Consider the following 13,505-nt stretch of genomic DNA (forward strand, 5'->3'; position numbering starts at 1 on the left):
TCAGACCCAGCCCCAGGAGAAGGACAGCTTACCTGCTTGTGGGGGTAATGTTGCTGTCCTGGGTGCAGCTGCAGGGGAGCAGAAGGAGAGCTGGGATAAGAGGCTGGGGCTGTGGCACCAGGCAGCCTCCCTGGCAAATGACCCCAGCATGTGCCACCTGAATTGTCCCTCCTGTGGGGCTGAGCAGGGTGGCAGGGACAGGGCCCAGCATCACGGCTCTGGGCTGCTCACAGGACAGTGCAGGCAGCCCAGGGGATGTGCTGGCACATCCAGCCCCACAGAGGCTGCTCCCCACCCACCACCAGCCTCCCACTCTGCAGGGAAACCCTTGCTTGGTCCCGCACTGGGGCCATGCCAGGATCCAGCAGGGCATACACCCAAGCCAGCTCCTTGCCAAGCCCCCATCCATGTCTCCCAGCCCCACTGCTCACCTGAGCAATGCACAGCCGCATCTGCCTTATGCTGGCAGGCACCGCTGTCCCCTGGCTGGGCCCAGCAGTCCTGCAGAGACAGCTCCGTCCCCCTGCACTCCATCAGCCACATGGGGCCCGTCCCCTCTCCAGCAGCAGCCTGGCCCAGGGCATAGAGCGCGGGGCCACAGCCCAGCTGCCTGCACACCACCTCGGCATCCCGCATGTCCCAGGCATTGTCACACAGTGTCCCCCAGGTGCCGCGGTGCCAGATCTCCACTCTGCCCGAGCAGCCGTCCTTGCCTCCCACAGCACGGATCTTCTCCCTGTCTGGGGAGGCAGCGATGTCCCATGGCACCAGGAGAGCTGGGACAGCCCTGCCAGGTGAGGGGGGCACGTGCAGGGGCAGCTCCCTACCTGTGCAGCTGGTGGAGTTGGGGCATGCAGCCACCTGCGGCCTTTCTGTCCATGTCCCAAAGGAAAGAGAAGTTGGGCTGAAAAGGGTTGTTCTGGGGGTCGTGCAGAAGAGATCAGAGCTGACCTCTGCTCACACGTCCCCATGCTGCCTGGGTCAGGGCAGCAGCAGAACCCTGTTCACTCAGGGGACACACACGGCACTGCAGGGGGGACCCAAGTGCTCGGCCCCACAGGGTCCCTGGTTCACAGAGCAGCAGGAGGCTGTCCTTGGAGGGGGGACTCCTGAAAGCCCTGCATGGTCTCCTCTGAGACCTTGCGTGGAGATGCCTCTGCATCCCCCAGGGGCTGCTGGCATCCCAGCTGTTGACTGCTGCTGGTGGACATGGGTGGCTCTGTGAGCTGAAGTCACCTTTGTGCACCAGTAGCAACAGGGTCTAATGCAGGAAGTCAAAGCCCCTCTGGGTTCCTTCTCTGCATTTCACCATGCCCAGTGGGGAACAGGACCTGGTGTTTTGATGTCTCAGATTTACCATTGCAGGTGATATTGGTCTCTTCTCGGAGGTCATCACACGACTGCGGATCCCAGGGAGCAGAGGGACACTGCCAGAAGGAGCTATTGCTCTTCCCACACTCCACGTGATCCAGCCATGCAGTGCCAGAAAACTTGGCATAGTTAGAATCTGTTTCCAGTTCCCCTTCATTCCCACAGCCCAGCTCCTTGCACACCAGTGACACCGTCTCGGTGGTCATGGAGTTGGAGCAAACGCTGCCCCACGTCCCGTTGTAGAAAACCTGCAGGCGCCCGGAGCAGCCGTCGCTGTTCTCCAGCCTCAGGGCCATGAACTCTGGAAGGAGGAAAGGCCCCAGGGACGTCCTTGGATGTCAGCCGCTGAGGGCCTTGGCTCTAACTGGCCCTATCCTCACCCCAGATTCCAACGCCCCAGCTCCCAGAAACACACTCCAAACACAGACCTGAGCAGATGACTCCCGCGTCCTCCTTGTGCCTGCAGTCGTGCTGCCCCCAGGCCTCGGCAGGGCAGTCCCAGAGAGCAGCTTCAGCCCCGGAGCAGTTGACGCCATCCAGCCAGATCTGCCCGGAGCCCTCCCCAAACCGAGCAGAGCCGGCTGCCTCCAGGGCCCCTCCGCAGCCCAGCTGGCGGCAAACGACGGCGGCGTCGGCCAGGTCCCAGGCATCATCACAGACGGTGCCCCAGCGCCCCTGGTAGTAGATCTCCACTCTCCCGGCACAGCGCCCAGCCCCGTCCACAAGCCGGACCCGCCGGCTCCCTGCAGCAGGGAGAACCCCGGCCATCAGGGGCTGGCTGCCCTCCTGGACCTTCAACTGGGGGACGTGCAGCACCACTCACCCCGGCACACGACCCCCACATCCTCCACGATCCCTTCTGTTGGCATGCTCTGAGGCAGGGAGGTGTTGCAGAGGCTCAGGTCATCCTCGTGCCCTGCACACTGCACCCCACGCAGCCCCACAGGTCCTCGTCCTCGCTCGGCCCTCACGGGGGTGTAGGCTGCCTCTGCCTCTCCACACTGCAGCTGCTGGCACACCACACTGGCCTCCTGCATGTCCCACTGCTCATCCAGGACTCTGCCCCACGTCCCGTGCTGGAAGACCTCCACGCGCCCGTCACACCGGCTCCCTCCACCCACCAACCGCAGGGGCATGGGGTGAGTTAGGCCTGGTGAGAGCAGACATTCAGCCAGGTTCTGCCATGAGCTCCCCAAATTTGTGTGGCCGTGTCACACACCAGGGGCAAATGGACTTTGCAGCACTGCCTAGCACTCACCTGAGCAATTGACAGCAGCAGCATTCTCCTGGGAGCATGGCGAGGCCCCCAGGGCAGTCACCGGGCACTGCCCCAGGTGGGCTTCAGTCCCGTCACAGTGGAACGAGTCTCTCCAGACGGGGCCGGTTCCTCTCCCAAAATGCCCTCCTCCAGGAATGGACTCAGCAAAGCCACAGCCGAGGTGCCGACACAGAACGTGGGCGTCCGAGAAGTCCCAGCGGGAGGCACAGAGGGTCCCCCACGTCCCCAGCACCTCCACCTCCACCCTGCCCTCACACGCTGTGCTGCCGTTCACCAGCCTGAATCCTGTGTACTCAAGGACAAAGGATGGTGAGAGAGGCCACATTTGTGCTCTTGTTCCCACAGGAGTTGCAGGAGAGGCCAAAGGGACAGCGTGCCTTTCTCCTCCTGCAGCACTCTAATTTTAGGGCTGCAGACCACCACCTCACCCCACCTGTCCCCCACCCAGCACAGCCCAGTGCCCACCCTGCTCTCCTTCCCCCACCACAACCCCCGTGGGCACCATCCCACCCCAAGTCCTTACGTGTGCAGGTGACATGAGTGCCATTGCTGTGGGTGCAGGCCTTGTCCTTGGGGGCCCCCCAGGGGCAGAAGAGGATGGTGGATTCATTCCCCACACACTGCAGCTCTCTGTCCCAGACAGGACCGGCCCCTTCTCCCAGCTGAGCTGCCCCATGGACAGACAGGGCTGTGCCACACTGCAGCTCCCTGCACACCACCTCGGCAGCTTTGGCACCAAAGTGGGAGTGACAGACAGCTTTCCACTGGTCCCTGTCGTAGACCTCCACACTTCCTGAGCAGGGGCTGTCCCCTCCGACCAGCCGCACAAATCCTAGAGCAACCAAGGAGACCTGTGAGTTCCCAGAGCCCTCTGGCACTTCCATGCCCACCTCCCACCTCATCCCTAAGGCAGCCACATGCAGAGCCCCACGGCCAGCCCAGCAGCTCTCAGGGTGTGCTGGTGGCACAAAGATGTCAGGGTCCACCTGCTGCTCCTCAGAAACCAGCCCAGCACCCATGTCCTCTTTTCCAAGCCCCCAGCAGCAGACACCGCTCAGACAAACTGCTGCTGCCCGGAGCCCCTGGGCTGCCTGGCCCCAGACCCAGCACTGCAGCACCCGCAGCACGTGGGGCTGGGGAAACAGCCCCAGGAACTAAGGGCTACTTCAGCCTGCTCTGCCCCACAAGGCTCAGGCCAGTTAGAAGAAATCCTTGGATCTGCCAAAAAGCCCCCCTGTTCCCAGGGAATGCTGGGGCTCTTGGGGAGCTGCTGTTAGATGGGGCACATCGGGGGATCCTCCGAAAAGGGGGGTCCTCTGGCAGGGACTGTGTGGTGCTGGGCATGCACGTCCCCAGCCACCTACCATGCATGGGTCAGGAAAGCAGGCAGAGAGCAGCCCTGGTTTGACACGAGCTCCCAGTGTGAGGGCAGGCAGAGAGGAGAGCCAGGAGGTGCTGGCACAGCCCCTGGGGCACAGGGCAGGCAGGAGAGGCTGAGCAGTGGGTCAGCACAACCTGGAGGGGCCGTGTCCCTGGGGGCTGCCTCTCATGGGATGACCCCAGGACAGGAACAAGGTGCCACTTGCCACCCTGCTCCTCTGCTCAAGCCCAATGCTCCTGCCCTCTGAGCAGCCCCTCTGCTTTGGCTGAGGTTCTCTTGTCTGCTGGGGGTACAACCCAAAAGTCCTGGGCCATTGCACGCCCTTCCCTGAGGCTGCTGGTGGCTGGGGGAGCTGCTCTAGATTCCCCTGGCATAGGGACCAGCCTGCCAGACAGGGCCTGGGCAAATGGGAGGAGAAAGATGGGAACCAGGCAGCACAATGGGGAAGGGTGGGGGCTTTCCTCTCCCAGCACGAGCCACCTCCCCAGGCTTGGCTGCTCCAGCTTCAGGGCCAGGCTCAGTGTGCTCCCACTGGGCTTTCCCAAGGGACAAGGGACACCATCAGTGACAGACCCAGCTCAGAGTGCAACTTGACACACAGAGCCATGTTCTGGTGTCCACTTGTTGCTTCCTGAGGTCACAGCCAGGTCCCTTAGAAGTGTCCTCGTCCCAGAAGTAGGGAACAAGTTCAGTCCTTACCTGAGCATGTCACTCCAGCATCCAAGCTGTGAGGGCATTGTCTTTGACTCCATGCTGTGTGTGTGCAGTCAGACAGGGCAGACTCGGTTCCACGACAGCCAACATAATTCATCCAAATGGGACCAGATCCTGGCCCAAAGTGTGCATTTCCAGGAGCTTTGAGAGCAACCCCACAGCCCAGCTGCCTACAAACCACTGCAGCATCGGTCATGTCCCAGCATTCACTGCACACGGTCCCCCACTGGCCCTGATGTTTCACCTCCACTCTCCCAGCACAGCGACTGCCGCCATCCACCAGCCTCACCTCCGCAGCCCCTTCAAACACCAACACAGGAAGGGTCAGGAGAGTTTTGAGCCCCACATTGCGTGTCCGTGTGAACCCCCTCCCCAGGCAGACTCCCAGTTCCCAGGGTGGGATCCCTGTCCCCATAGGCTATCTCAGGGGCAGCGGGGGGTTCCTCCTCTCCCCATGGGCTATGCTGGGCTGGGGGTACCCAGTTCTAACCCTCCTGGGCCATTTGCTGCCCCACAGCCCTCACCACCTCCTCCCACCCCAGTGGACCCCTGTCCTGCCCATGCCCACCCCCAAAAAACCCCCAGCCCTGCACAGGGCTCCCACTCTTTCCCATCCCAGTGTCCCCCAGACAGACCCATGCCCCTTGAGCAGCTTCCATTGCCCATTGTCTGCCACAGGCACCTCCCAAACCCACTGTCTGGGTTGACCACAAGGATACCAACAGCCCACGTCCCTTCCCCATCCCTGCTGTCAGACTGGTCCCTGTGATTGACCAGGGCCCCCAAGAAGAGCACCTCTCGGTGCAAATGCCTCAGTCCCCTTCTGTTAATGGGACAAAACCTGCCCTCCTGGAGTCAGTGTTTCCCCAGATCCCAGGGGCAGGGAACAGCACACAACCCCCTGGGACATCCCAGACATTGGCTGTGCCCTGGAGATCACTGAGGGCCACTCTCACTGTCTGGAACTCCTCAAGATGCAGAGGCACAGTGCTGGGGAACAAGGGGTCCCAGAAAGGTACCCAAGGACAAGATGTCTAGAAATGAAGCCAGGCTTGGGCTGCCAAAAACATGGGAGATATGAAAATGGATTACCCCCTCCCACCCAGACAGGCACAGATTAAAGAACAGAGCTGAGAGACTGAGCACCTTCTGCCTCTCATTTCAGTGGTGCCTGAAAACAACCCCACTCCCAGAGAGATCCCAATGACCCCACTGCTGCCCACTGTCCCAAGGCTGTGGAACAGAGAAGCTGGCACTTACTTCTGCAAGGCTGCACCCAGAGGAGCAGACACAGCACCCAAGGGGACAGGAGTCCCTCTGTCCCCATCCTGACGCTCCTGTCCTGAGAGCACGGCCCTGCTGCTGGAGCTTTTGGGGACCCAAAGTGAAATGGAGATGATGGGAGGGCAATATATCTGTGCAGATGCTGTCCCAGCTGCAGGAGGAGCCAATCGAAGCAGCAGGCACCTTTTTAGACGTTATCGGCACTTATCTCCCCTCCGACGCAGCCCAGCTCTCCAATGAACTTCTCCAGCGCTCTTCATGACCATATATGAGGGACGGCTCCGCTGCGGGTCTCACGTCACTGCGGTGGGAGATGATCGTGGGGTAGGGCTGGGCGTGGGGGCAGCTGGCTCTGACACCCCTTGCAGCCTGCTGTGGGAGCACGGAGCATCTCCTGAGCCGTAGCATCCAAGAGCCCAAGGTGCGATTGTCCAGCCGTCCTTGTGCCATGGGATCCAGGGGACTGGTCCTGCAGCAGGGCTGTGTCAGGCTGGGAAGGGACCAGCCCCTGCCCCTGCTACAGCCCCTGCTGTGCTGGCAGCAGCAGCTGGGAAAGGCAGCTTGGGCAGGGCCAGAGCCCCATGATGGGGGTGTCCCGTCCCTCCCCAGGGAGCCTCCTGTGGGGTCCCGGCAGCAGCCAGAGCTGGTCCAGGGCCTGCCCTGGCAGCAGAGCTGCAGCCCAGAGCCTCAGGCGTCTCCGTGGCTCTCAGCGTGTCACCCAGGGGCCGTTATTCCCCGCGGCGGGTCGGGAGCTGGAGCCTGCCTGCCCCTGCAGGTGCACAAACCGCAGCCCACGTGACATGGCGCCCGGGCAGGAAGACGGTGGTTTCCTCCTGGCCCCGTGCCCAGGCATGGCCCTGCGGTGCCTCCCAGCCTCCCCACAGCTCCAAGCCTGGCAGAGTCCAAGAAGTGTTGGGACAATGCTCTCAGATGTACAGTTCCATATATATGTATATATATATGTGTATATATATACATATAATTTTAAGTAAATAAATATATTTAATATATATATATCAATATATTAACATAATATATATTAATAAATATATATAATAAATATATATATTTAATATATATATATAAAATATATATAATAAATACATATAAAAATATATATTTTACTAATATATTATATCATATCATATCATATCATATTGTATTATCATACATTATATTTATTGTTATGTTGTGCTATGTTATTATATATTATGTACTATATACTTTATATTATATACTATATAGTATATAGTATATATTTTAATAATAAAATATATAATATATAATATAATATAATATAATATAATATAATATAATATAATATAATATTATATTATATTATATTATATTATATTATATTATATTATATTATATTATATTATATTATATTATATTATATTATATTATATTATATATACACATATTATTATATATTATGTATTATAATATTATATAGAGTATTATATATATAGTATGATATATAATACAATATATAATATAAAATATACAATATTATATATTGTATATTATATAATTATATAATGTAATATGTTATATATTATTATATAATATATAATATATAATATATAATATATAATATATAATATATAATATATAATATATAATATATAATATATAATATATAATATATTATATATTATATATTATATATTATATATTATATATTATATATTATTATTTTTTGTTTTTATTTTTATTTTTATTTTATTTAAATAATATATATTATATTTTATTAAATATTACGTTATGAGTTTTTAAAAATATCATACATATAGTGTTTAATATATGTATATTTATAAATAGAAACATATATTTTTTATATTTTTGTTTTAAATCTTTTATAGTTTTTTAGATACATATAATTTAATTTTATTCTCATGGCTGAAGTTGGTCTCACTGATCTTCAATTATTTCCAGAGCAGGACATTTCAAAATTCGATTCAACCCAGCTCCAGGTGATGCCATAGCATCTTCACTTGCCATGGGCCTGTTCCTGGCCTGTATTCAGACAGCAATGACCTCACAAACACCTTAACAATTCTTGGTCTGACAGCTCCTCAAGCACCAGTGGTCTCACAGGTACAATGCATGGGCCTTGCCCTGACCTATCAGCTACTTGATCACCAATGACCTACCCACAGACCTACATAAGCCATGTGCCTCAGGCACCAGGGTCCTCCCAGCATCTAGCACACGCTGTGTTTGCTCTCGGCCTGTCAGCTACTCAGGCACCACTGGCATCACAGGAATATTCACCTGCCATGGGCCTGCTCCTGGTCAATCAGATCTTCATCTGACAGTGACCTCGTAAGCACAGATGATCTATTGGAAGATGTCAGAGTCCCTGCCCATGACAGGGGGTGGGTGCTCATGCTCAGCTGGCTGTTGACCAACATCCCCAGGTGCTTTTCTGTTGGCATCTGTCCAGCCACTCTTCCCCAAGCCTATGCTGCATGGGATTGATATGATCCAAGTGCAGGAGCTGTCACTTAATCATTGTTGAATGTCATGTGATTGCACTCAGTCCATCAATCTAGCCTTTCCAGATGCCTCTGAAAAGCTTTCCGTCCTCAAGAAGACCAACTGTCCCAACAAACTTGTTATCATCTGCAAATGTACTAAGGGTGTACTTGATCCTCTCAGTCAGATCATCCATCAAAATAGTAAACAAAGCTGGACCCAGTACAGAGGCCTGGGGAATGCCACCCACGACCATCCACCAACTGGATTGATCTCTCTTCACTCAGACTCTTTGAGCATGGCCATCCAGACAGTTCTTCAGCCAGCAAACTGTACACCTGCCCAAGCCATGAGCAGACGGATGGGTTGTCTTTCTGCAGGGCTGCTGCTACTGAGTCCACAATGAGAAGATGTACCTCCTTCTATTAGGCTTTTTGGGATGCCCTGTTCTCAGTCCTTTCAAATCAACTAAGCATGAATTTGGTGCTTGTGATGAGCTGGTTCTCAGCTCATGTTCCAGTTACTTGCTAGCATGTATCATTGTTGTTGAGTTTGTACAGCACTGGCATTCTTGCATTCCCTTTTGTCTCTGTTTGCTTGAGTCTGCATTGTCGATGGTAGTTCAGGAATACTGGAGGGGTGGCTGCAGGGAAGCATGAGGTTGCATCTGTCATAGTGGGACCTCGGTCATGGTGGGATAGAATTCTATCCTTTGAGGGAATCCCAAAGGTAATTCCTTCTTAAAGGGTGATGCCATCCTGAGTCATGCCCTTGCCTGTGCAGCATCTGTCAAATGGCTGATCTAAGTTTCTCCTCAGAAGAAAGTCCCTAATGCGGGACTTCATGGTGGTGTTTTCATCCATCCCTACGGTGGCAGGGAGGGGTACAGAGTGGACACGGAAAGCCCACTTGTTAAACACGTGGCTCCGGGGCTGGTGCCAACGCAGAAATCTTGGGTTTTTCGACCATGGGACACTTTACAAAGCACCCGGCCTGATGGCCGTAGACGGGTCCCTATCCTTTAGGGGAAAAAGGATCCTGGGCCAGGAGCTGGCGGGGCTCATTGAGAGGGCTTTAAACTAGGTAAGAAGGGGGATGGGGCTGAAGCAAGGATTGTTGGGGCTGTGCCAGGGGGAACAATAGCAAGGCCGGAGGATAAGGTAATGGCCCAGCTGAAGTGCATCTACACCAATGCATGCAGCATGGGTAACAAACAGGAGGAGCTGGAAGCCATCGTGCAGCGGGCAGGCTACGATGTGGTTGCCATCACGGAAACGTGGTGGGACCAGTCTCATGACTGGAGTGCTGCTATGCCTGGCTATAGGCTCTTCAGAAGGGACAGGCAGCACAGAAGGGGTGGCGGTGTGGCTCTCTATATTAGAGAGTCTTTCGATGTTGTAGAACTCGAGGCTAGGAATGACAAGATCGAGTCCCTTTGGGTTAGGATCGGCAGGGACAACAAGGCTAGTGTCCTGGTCGGGGTCTGCTATAGACCGCCGAACCAGGATGAGGAGACGGATGAGGAGTTCTACAGGCAGCTGACAGAAGTTGCGAAATCGTCAGCGCTTGTACTCGTGGGGGACTTCAACTTCCCTGACATATCCTGGAAGCACAACACAGCCCAGAGGAAGCAGTCTAGGAGGTTTCTGGAGAGAGTGGAAGATAGCTTCCTGACGCAGCTGGTTAGTGAACCTACCAGGGGTGGTGCCCCGCTAGACCTTCTCTTCACAAACAGAGAAGGACTGGTGGAGGATGTGATTGTCGGGAGCTGTCCTGGGCAGAGTGACCACGAAATGGTGGAGTTCACTATTCTTGGCGAGGCCAGGAAGGGGACGAGTAAAACCACTGTATTGGACTTCCAGAGGGCTGACTTTGGGCTGCTCAGGACACTAGTTGGTGGAGTCCCTTGGGAGGCGGTTCTGAAGGGCAGAGGGGTCCAGGAAGGCTGGGCGCTCTTCAAGAGGGAAATCTTAATGGCGCAGGAACGGTCTGTCCCCACGTGCCCAAAGATGAGCTGGCGGGGAAGAAGACCAGCCTGGCTCAACTGTGAGAGAACTGTGGCTTGAGCTTAGGAGGAAAAAGAGGGTTTATAATCTTTGGAAAAGTGGGCAGGCCACTAGGGAGGACTATAAGGATGTTGCGAGGCAGTGCAGGGACAAAATTAGGAAGGCCAAAGCTCATCTGGACCTCAATCTGGCTACTGCCGTTAAAGATAACAAAAAATGTTTCTATAAATACATCAACACAAAAAGGAGGACTAAGGAGAATCCCCATCCTTTACTGGATGCGGGGGGAAACTTAGTTACAAGAGATGAGGAAAAGGTGGAGGTGCTCAATGCCTTCTTTGCCTCAGTCTTTAGCGGCAATACTGGTTGTTCTCTGGATACCCAGTACCCTGAGCTGGTGGAAGGGGATGGGGAGCAGGATGTGGCCCTCACCATCCACGAAGAACTGGTTGGTGACCTGCTACGGCACTTGGATGTGCACAAGTCGATGGGGCCGGATGGGATCCACCCAAGGGTACTGAAAGAACTGGCAGAGGAGCTGGCCAAGCTCCATCATTTATCATTTATCAAGCTCCATCATTTATCATTTATCAAGCTCCATCATTTATCAGCAGTCCTGGCTATCGGGGGAGGTCCCAGTTGACTGGCGGCTAGCAAACGTGACGCCCATCTACAAGAAGGGCCAGAGGACTGACCCGGGAAACTACAGGACGCTCAGTTTGACCTCAGTGCCAGGGAAGCTCATGAAGCAGATTCTCTTGATGAGTCATCACGCAGCACTTGCAGGGCAAGCAGGTGATCAGGCCCAGTCAGCATGGGTTTATGAAAGGCAGGTCCTGCTTGACGAACCTGATCTCCTTCTATGACAAAGTGACGTGCTTATTGGATGAGGGAAAGGCTGTGGATGTGGACTACCTTGACTTCAGCAAGGCTTTTGACACCGTCTCCCACAGCATTCTCCTCAAGAAACTGGCTGCTCTTGTCTTGGACTGGCGCACGCTTCGTTGGGTTAGAAACTGGCTGGATAGCCGGGCCCAAAGAGTCGTGGTGAATGGAGTCAAGTCCAGTTGGAGGCCAGTCACTAGTGGCGGCCCCCAGGTCTCGGTGCTGGGATCGGTCCTCTTTAATATCTTCATTGATGATCTTGATGAGGGCATTGAGTACACCCTCAGTAAGTTTGCAGATGACACCAAGTTAGGTGCGTGTGTCGATCTGCTCGAGGGTAGGAAAGCTCTGCAGGAGGATCTGGATAAGCTGCACCAATGGGCTGAGGTCAACTGCATGAAGTTCAACAAGGCCAAGTGCCGGGTCCTGCACCTGGGACGCAATAACCCCAAGCAGAGCTACAGGCTGGGAGATGAGTGGTTGGAGAGCTGCCAGGCAGAGAAGGACCTGGGAGTGATGGTGGACAGTCGGCTGAGTATGAGCCAGCAGTGTGCTCAGGTGGCCAAGAAGGCCAACGGCATCCTGGCTTGTATCAGAAACAGCGTGACCAGCAGGGCTAGGGAGGTGATCGTCCCCCTGGACTCGGCTCTGGTGAGGCCGCACCTCGAGTACTGTGTCCAGTTTTGGGCCCCTCGCTACAAGAAGGACATCGAGGTGCTTGAGTGGGTCCAGAGAAGGGCGACGAAGCTGGTGAGGGGCCTGGAGAACAAGTCCTACGAGGAGTGGCTGAGGGAGCTGGGCTTGTTCAGCCTGGAGAAAAGGAGGCTCAGGGGTGACCTTATTGCTCTCTACAGATACCTTAAAGGAGGCTGTAGTGAGGTGGGGGTTGGCCTGTTCTCCCACATGCCTGGTGACAGGACGAGGGGGAATGGGCTTAAGTTGCGCCAGGGGAGTTTTAGGTTAGATGTTAGGAAGAACTTCTTTACCGAAAGGGTTGTTAGACACTGGAACAGGCTGCCCAGGGTGGTGGTGGAGTCACCATCCCTGGAAGTCTTTAAAAGACATTTAGATGTAGAGCTTAGGGATATGGTTTAGTGGGGACTGTTAGTGTTAGGTCAGAGGTTGGACTCGATGATCTTGAGGTCTCTTCCAACCTAGAAATTCTGTGATTCTGTGACCCCACTCCATCACTGTGAAGATGTTGGAGCCCATCCTGGAACCCATTTCCAGGCTCTGGAAGGACAAGAAAATCATCTTGAGCCGTTGGGACATCTTCAGGTAGGGGAAGCCACATTTAATCAATTTGGGCATGAAATGTCCATGACGAAATGACTGGCCTGGCAGATGAGGGCAGAGCAGTGGATATAGATCTACTCTGACTCCTTACTTACTCTGTAAGTACTCTTACTTACTCTGTAAGGTTTTGTTGTGGATTAACCTGGAAGTAGCTAAGCACCACACAGCAGCAATTTTGGTCCTCCCAGGCAGGGGGTCTAAAAGTGAGAAACCTTGTGTGCTGAGATAAAGACAGCTTAATAAATAAACCAAGAGCTCTGCACATATGCAAAGTAAAATAAAATTAAAATAAAATAAAATAAAATAAAATAAAATAAAATAAAATAAAATAAAATAAAATAAAATAAAATAAAATAAAATAAAATAAAATAAAATAAAATAAAATAAAATAAAATAAAATAATAAAATTAAATTAAATTAAAAGGACTCATTATTCACTATATGCCAGTGATGAACAAAAGTTCAGCCATTTGTAGGAAAACCATGTTTCATCAAGTGTTACTATTAGTTGGAAAGGAAGATACAATATTACCCAATATTCCTCACACATGAATAAAAGAAAAATACAGAATTGTGTAGTGCTTTTTCAATAGCTCGATACATGCCAATCTTTTTATTTCTGTCTCAGCTCAGCATAAAAGACATACCAGCTTAGTAGAGCAGGCCCAGAACAGGGACACAAAATCATTCAGAGGGTTGGAGCTGGTCTGTTATGAAGAGAGGCTGGGAGAACTGGGGTTTGTCAAGATGGAAAAGAGAAGGCTCTGGGGAGACCTTACAGCAACCTTCCAGTACCTAAAGGGGGCCT

The 13,505-nt window shown here is 52.9% G+C and overlaps 1 protein-coding gene across 1 annotated transcript in view; it reads right to left on the minus strand.

The window, feature by feature from the left end:
- LOC137847496 (antigen WC1.1-like) overlaps nucleotides 1-13,505 on the minus strand; it is a 33,912-nt gene continuing 20,407 nt past the window's right edge. The window contains exons 16-23 of the mRNA XM_068665764.1: nucleotides 3,174-3,482; nucleotides 2,630-2,935; nucleotides 2,195-2,521; nucleotides 1,800-2,114; nucleotides 1,358-1,672; nucleotides 828-872; nucleotides 432-740; nucleotides 1-68 (exon numbers count right to left, since the gene is read on the minus strand). Of these exons, the coding sequence (XP_068521865.1) occupies nucleotides 1-68; nucleotides 432-740; nucleotides 828-872; nucleotides 1,358-1,672; nucleotides 1,800-2,114; nucleotides 2,195-2,521; nucleotides 2,630-2,935; nucleotides 3,174-3,482 (1,994 nt within the window). The remainder of the gene's footprint in view (nucleotides 69-431; nucleotides 741-827; nucleotides 873-1,357; nucleotides 1,673-1,799; nucleotides 2,115-2,194; nucleotides 2,522-2,629; nucleotides 2,936-3,173; nucleotides 3,483-13,505) is intronic.

The sequence above is a fragment of the Anas acuta genome, chromosome W (assembly GCF_963932015.1).
Source record: "Anas acuta chromosome W, bAnaAcu1.1, whole genome shotgun sequence".
In the NCBI taxonomy this organism is placed as follows: domain Eukaryota; kingdom Metazoa; phylum Chordata; class Aves; order Anseriformes; family Anatidae; genus Anas; species Anas acuta.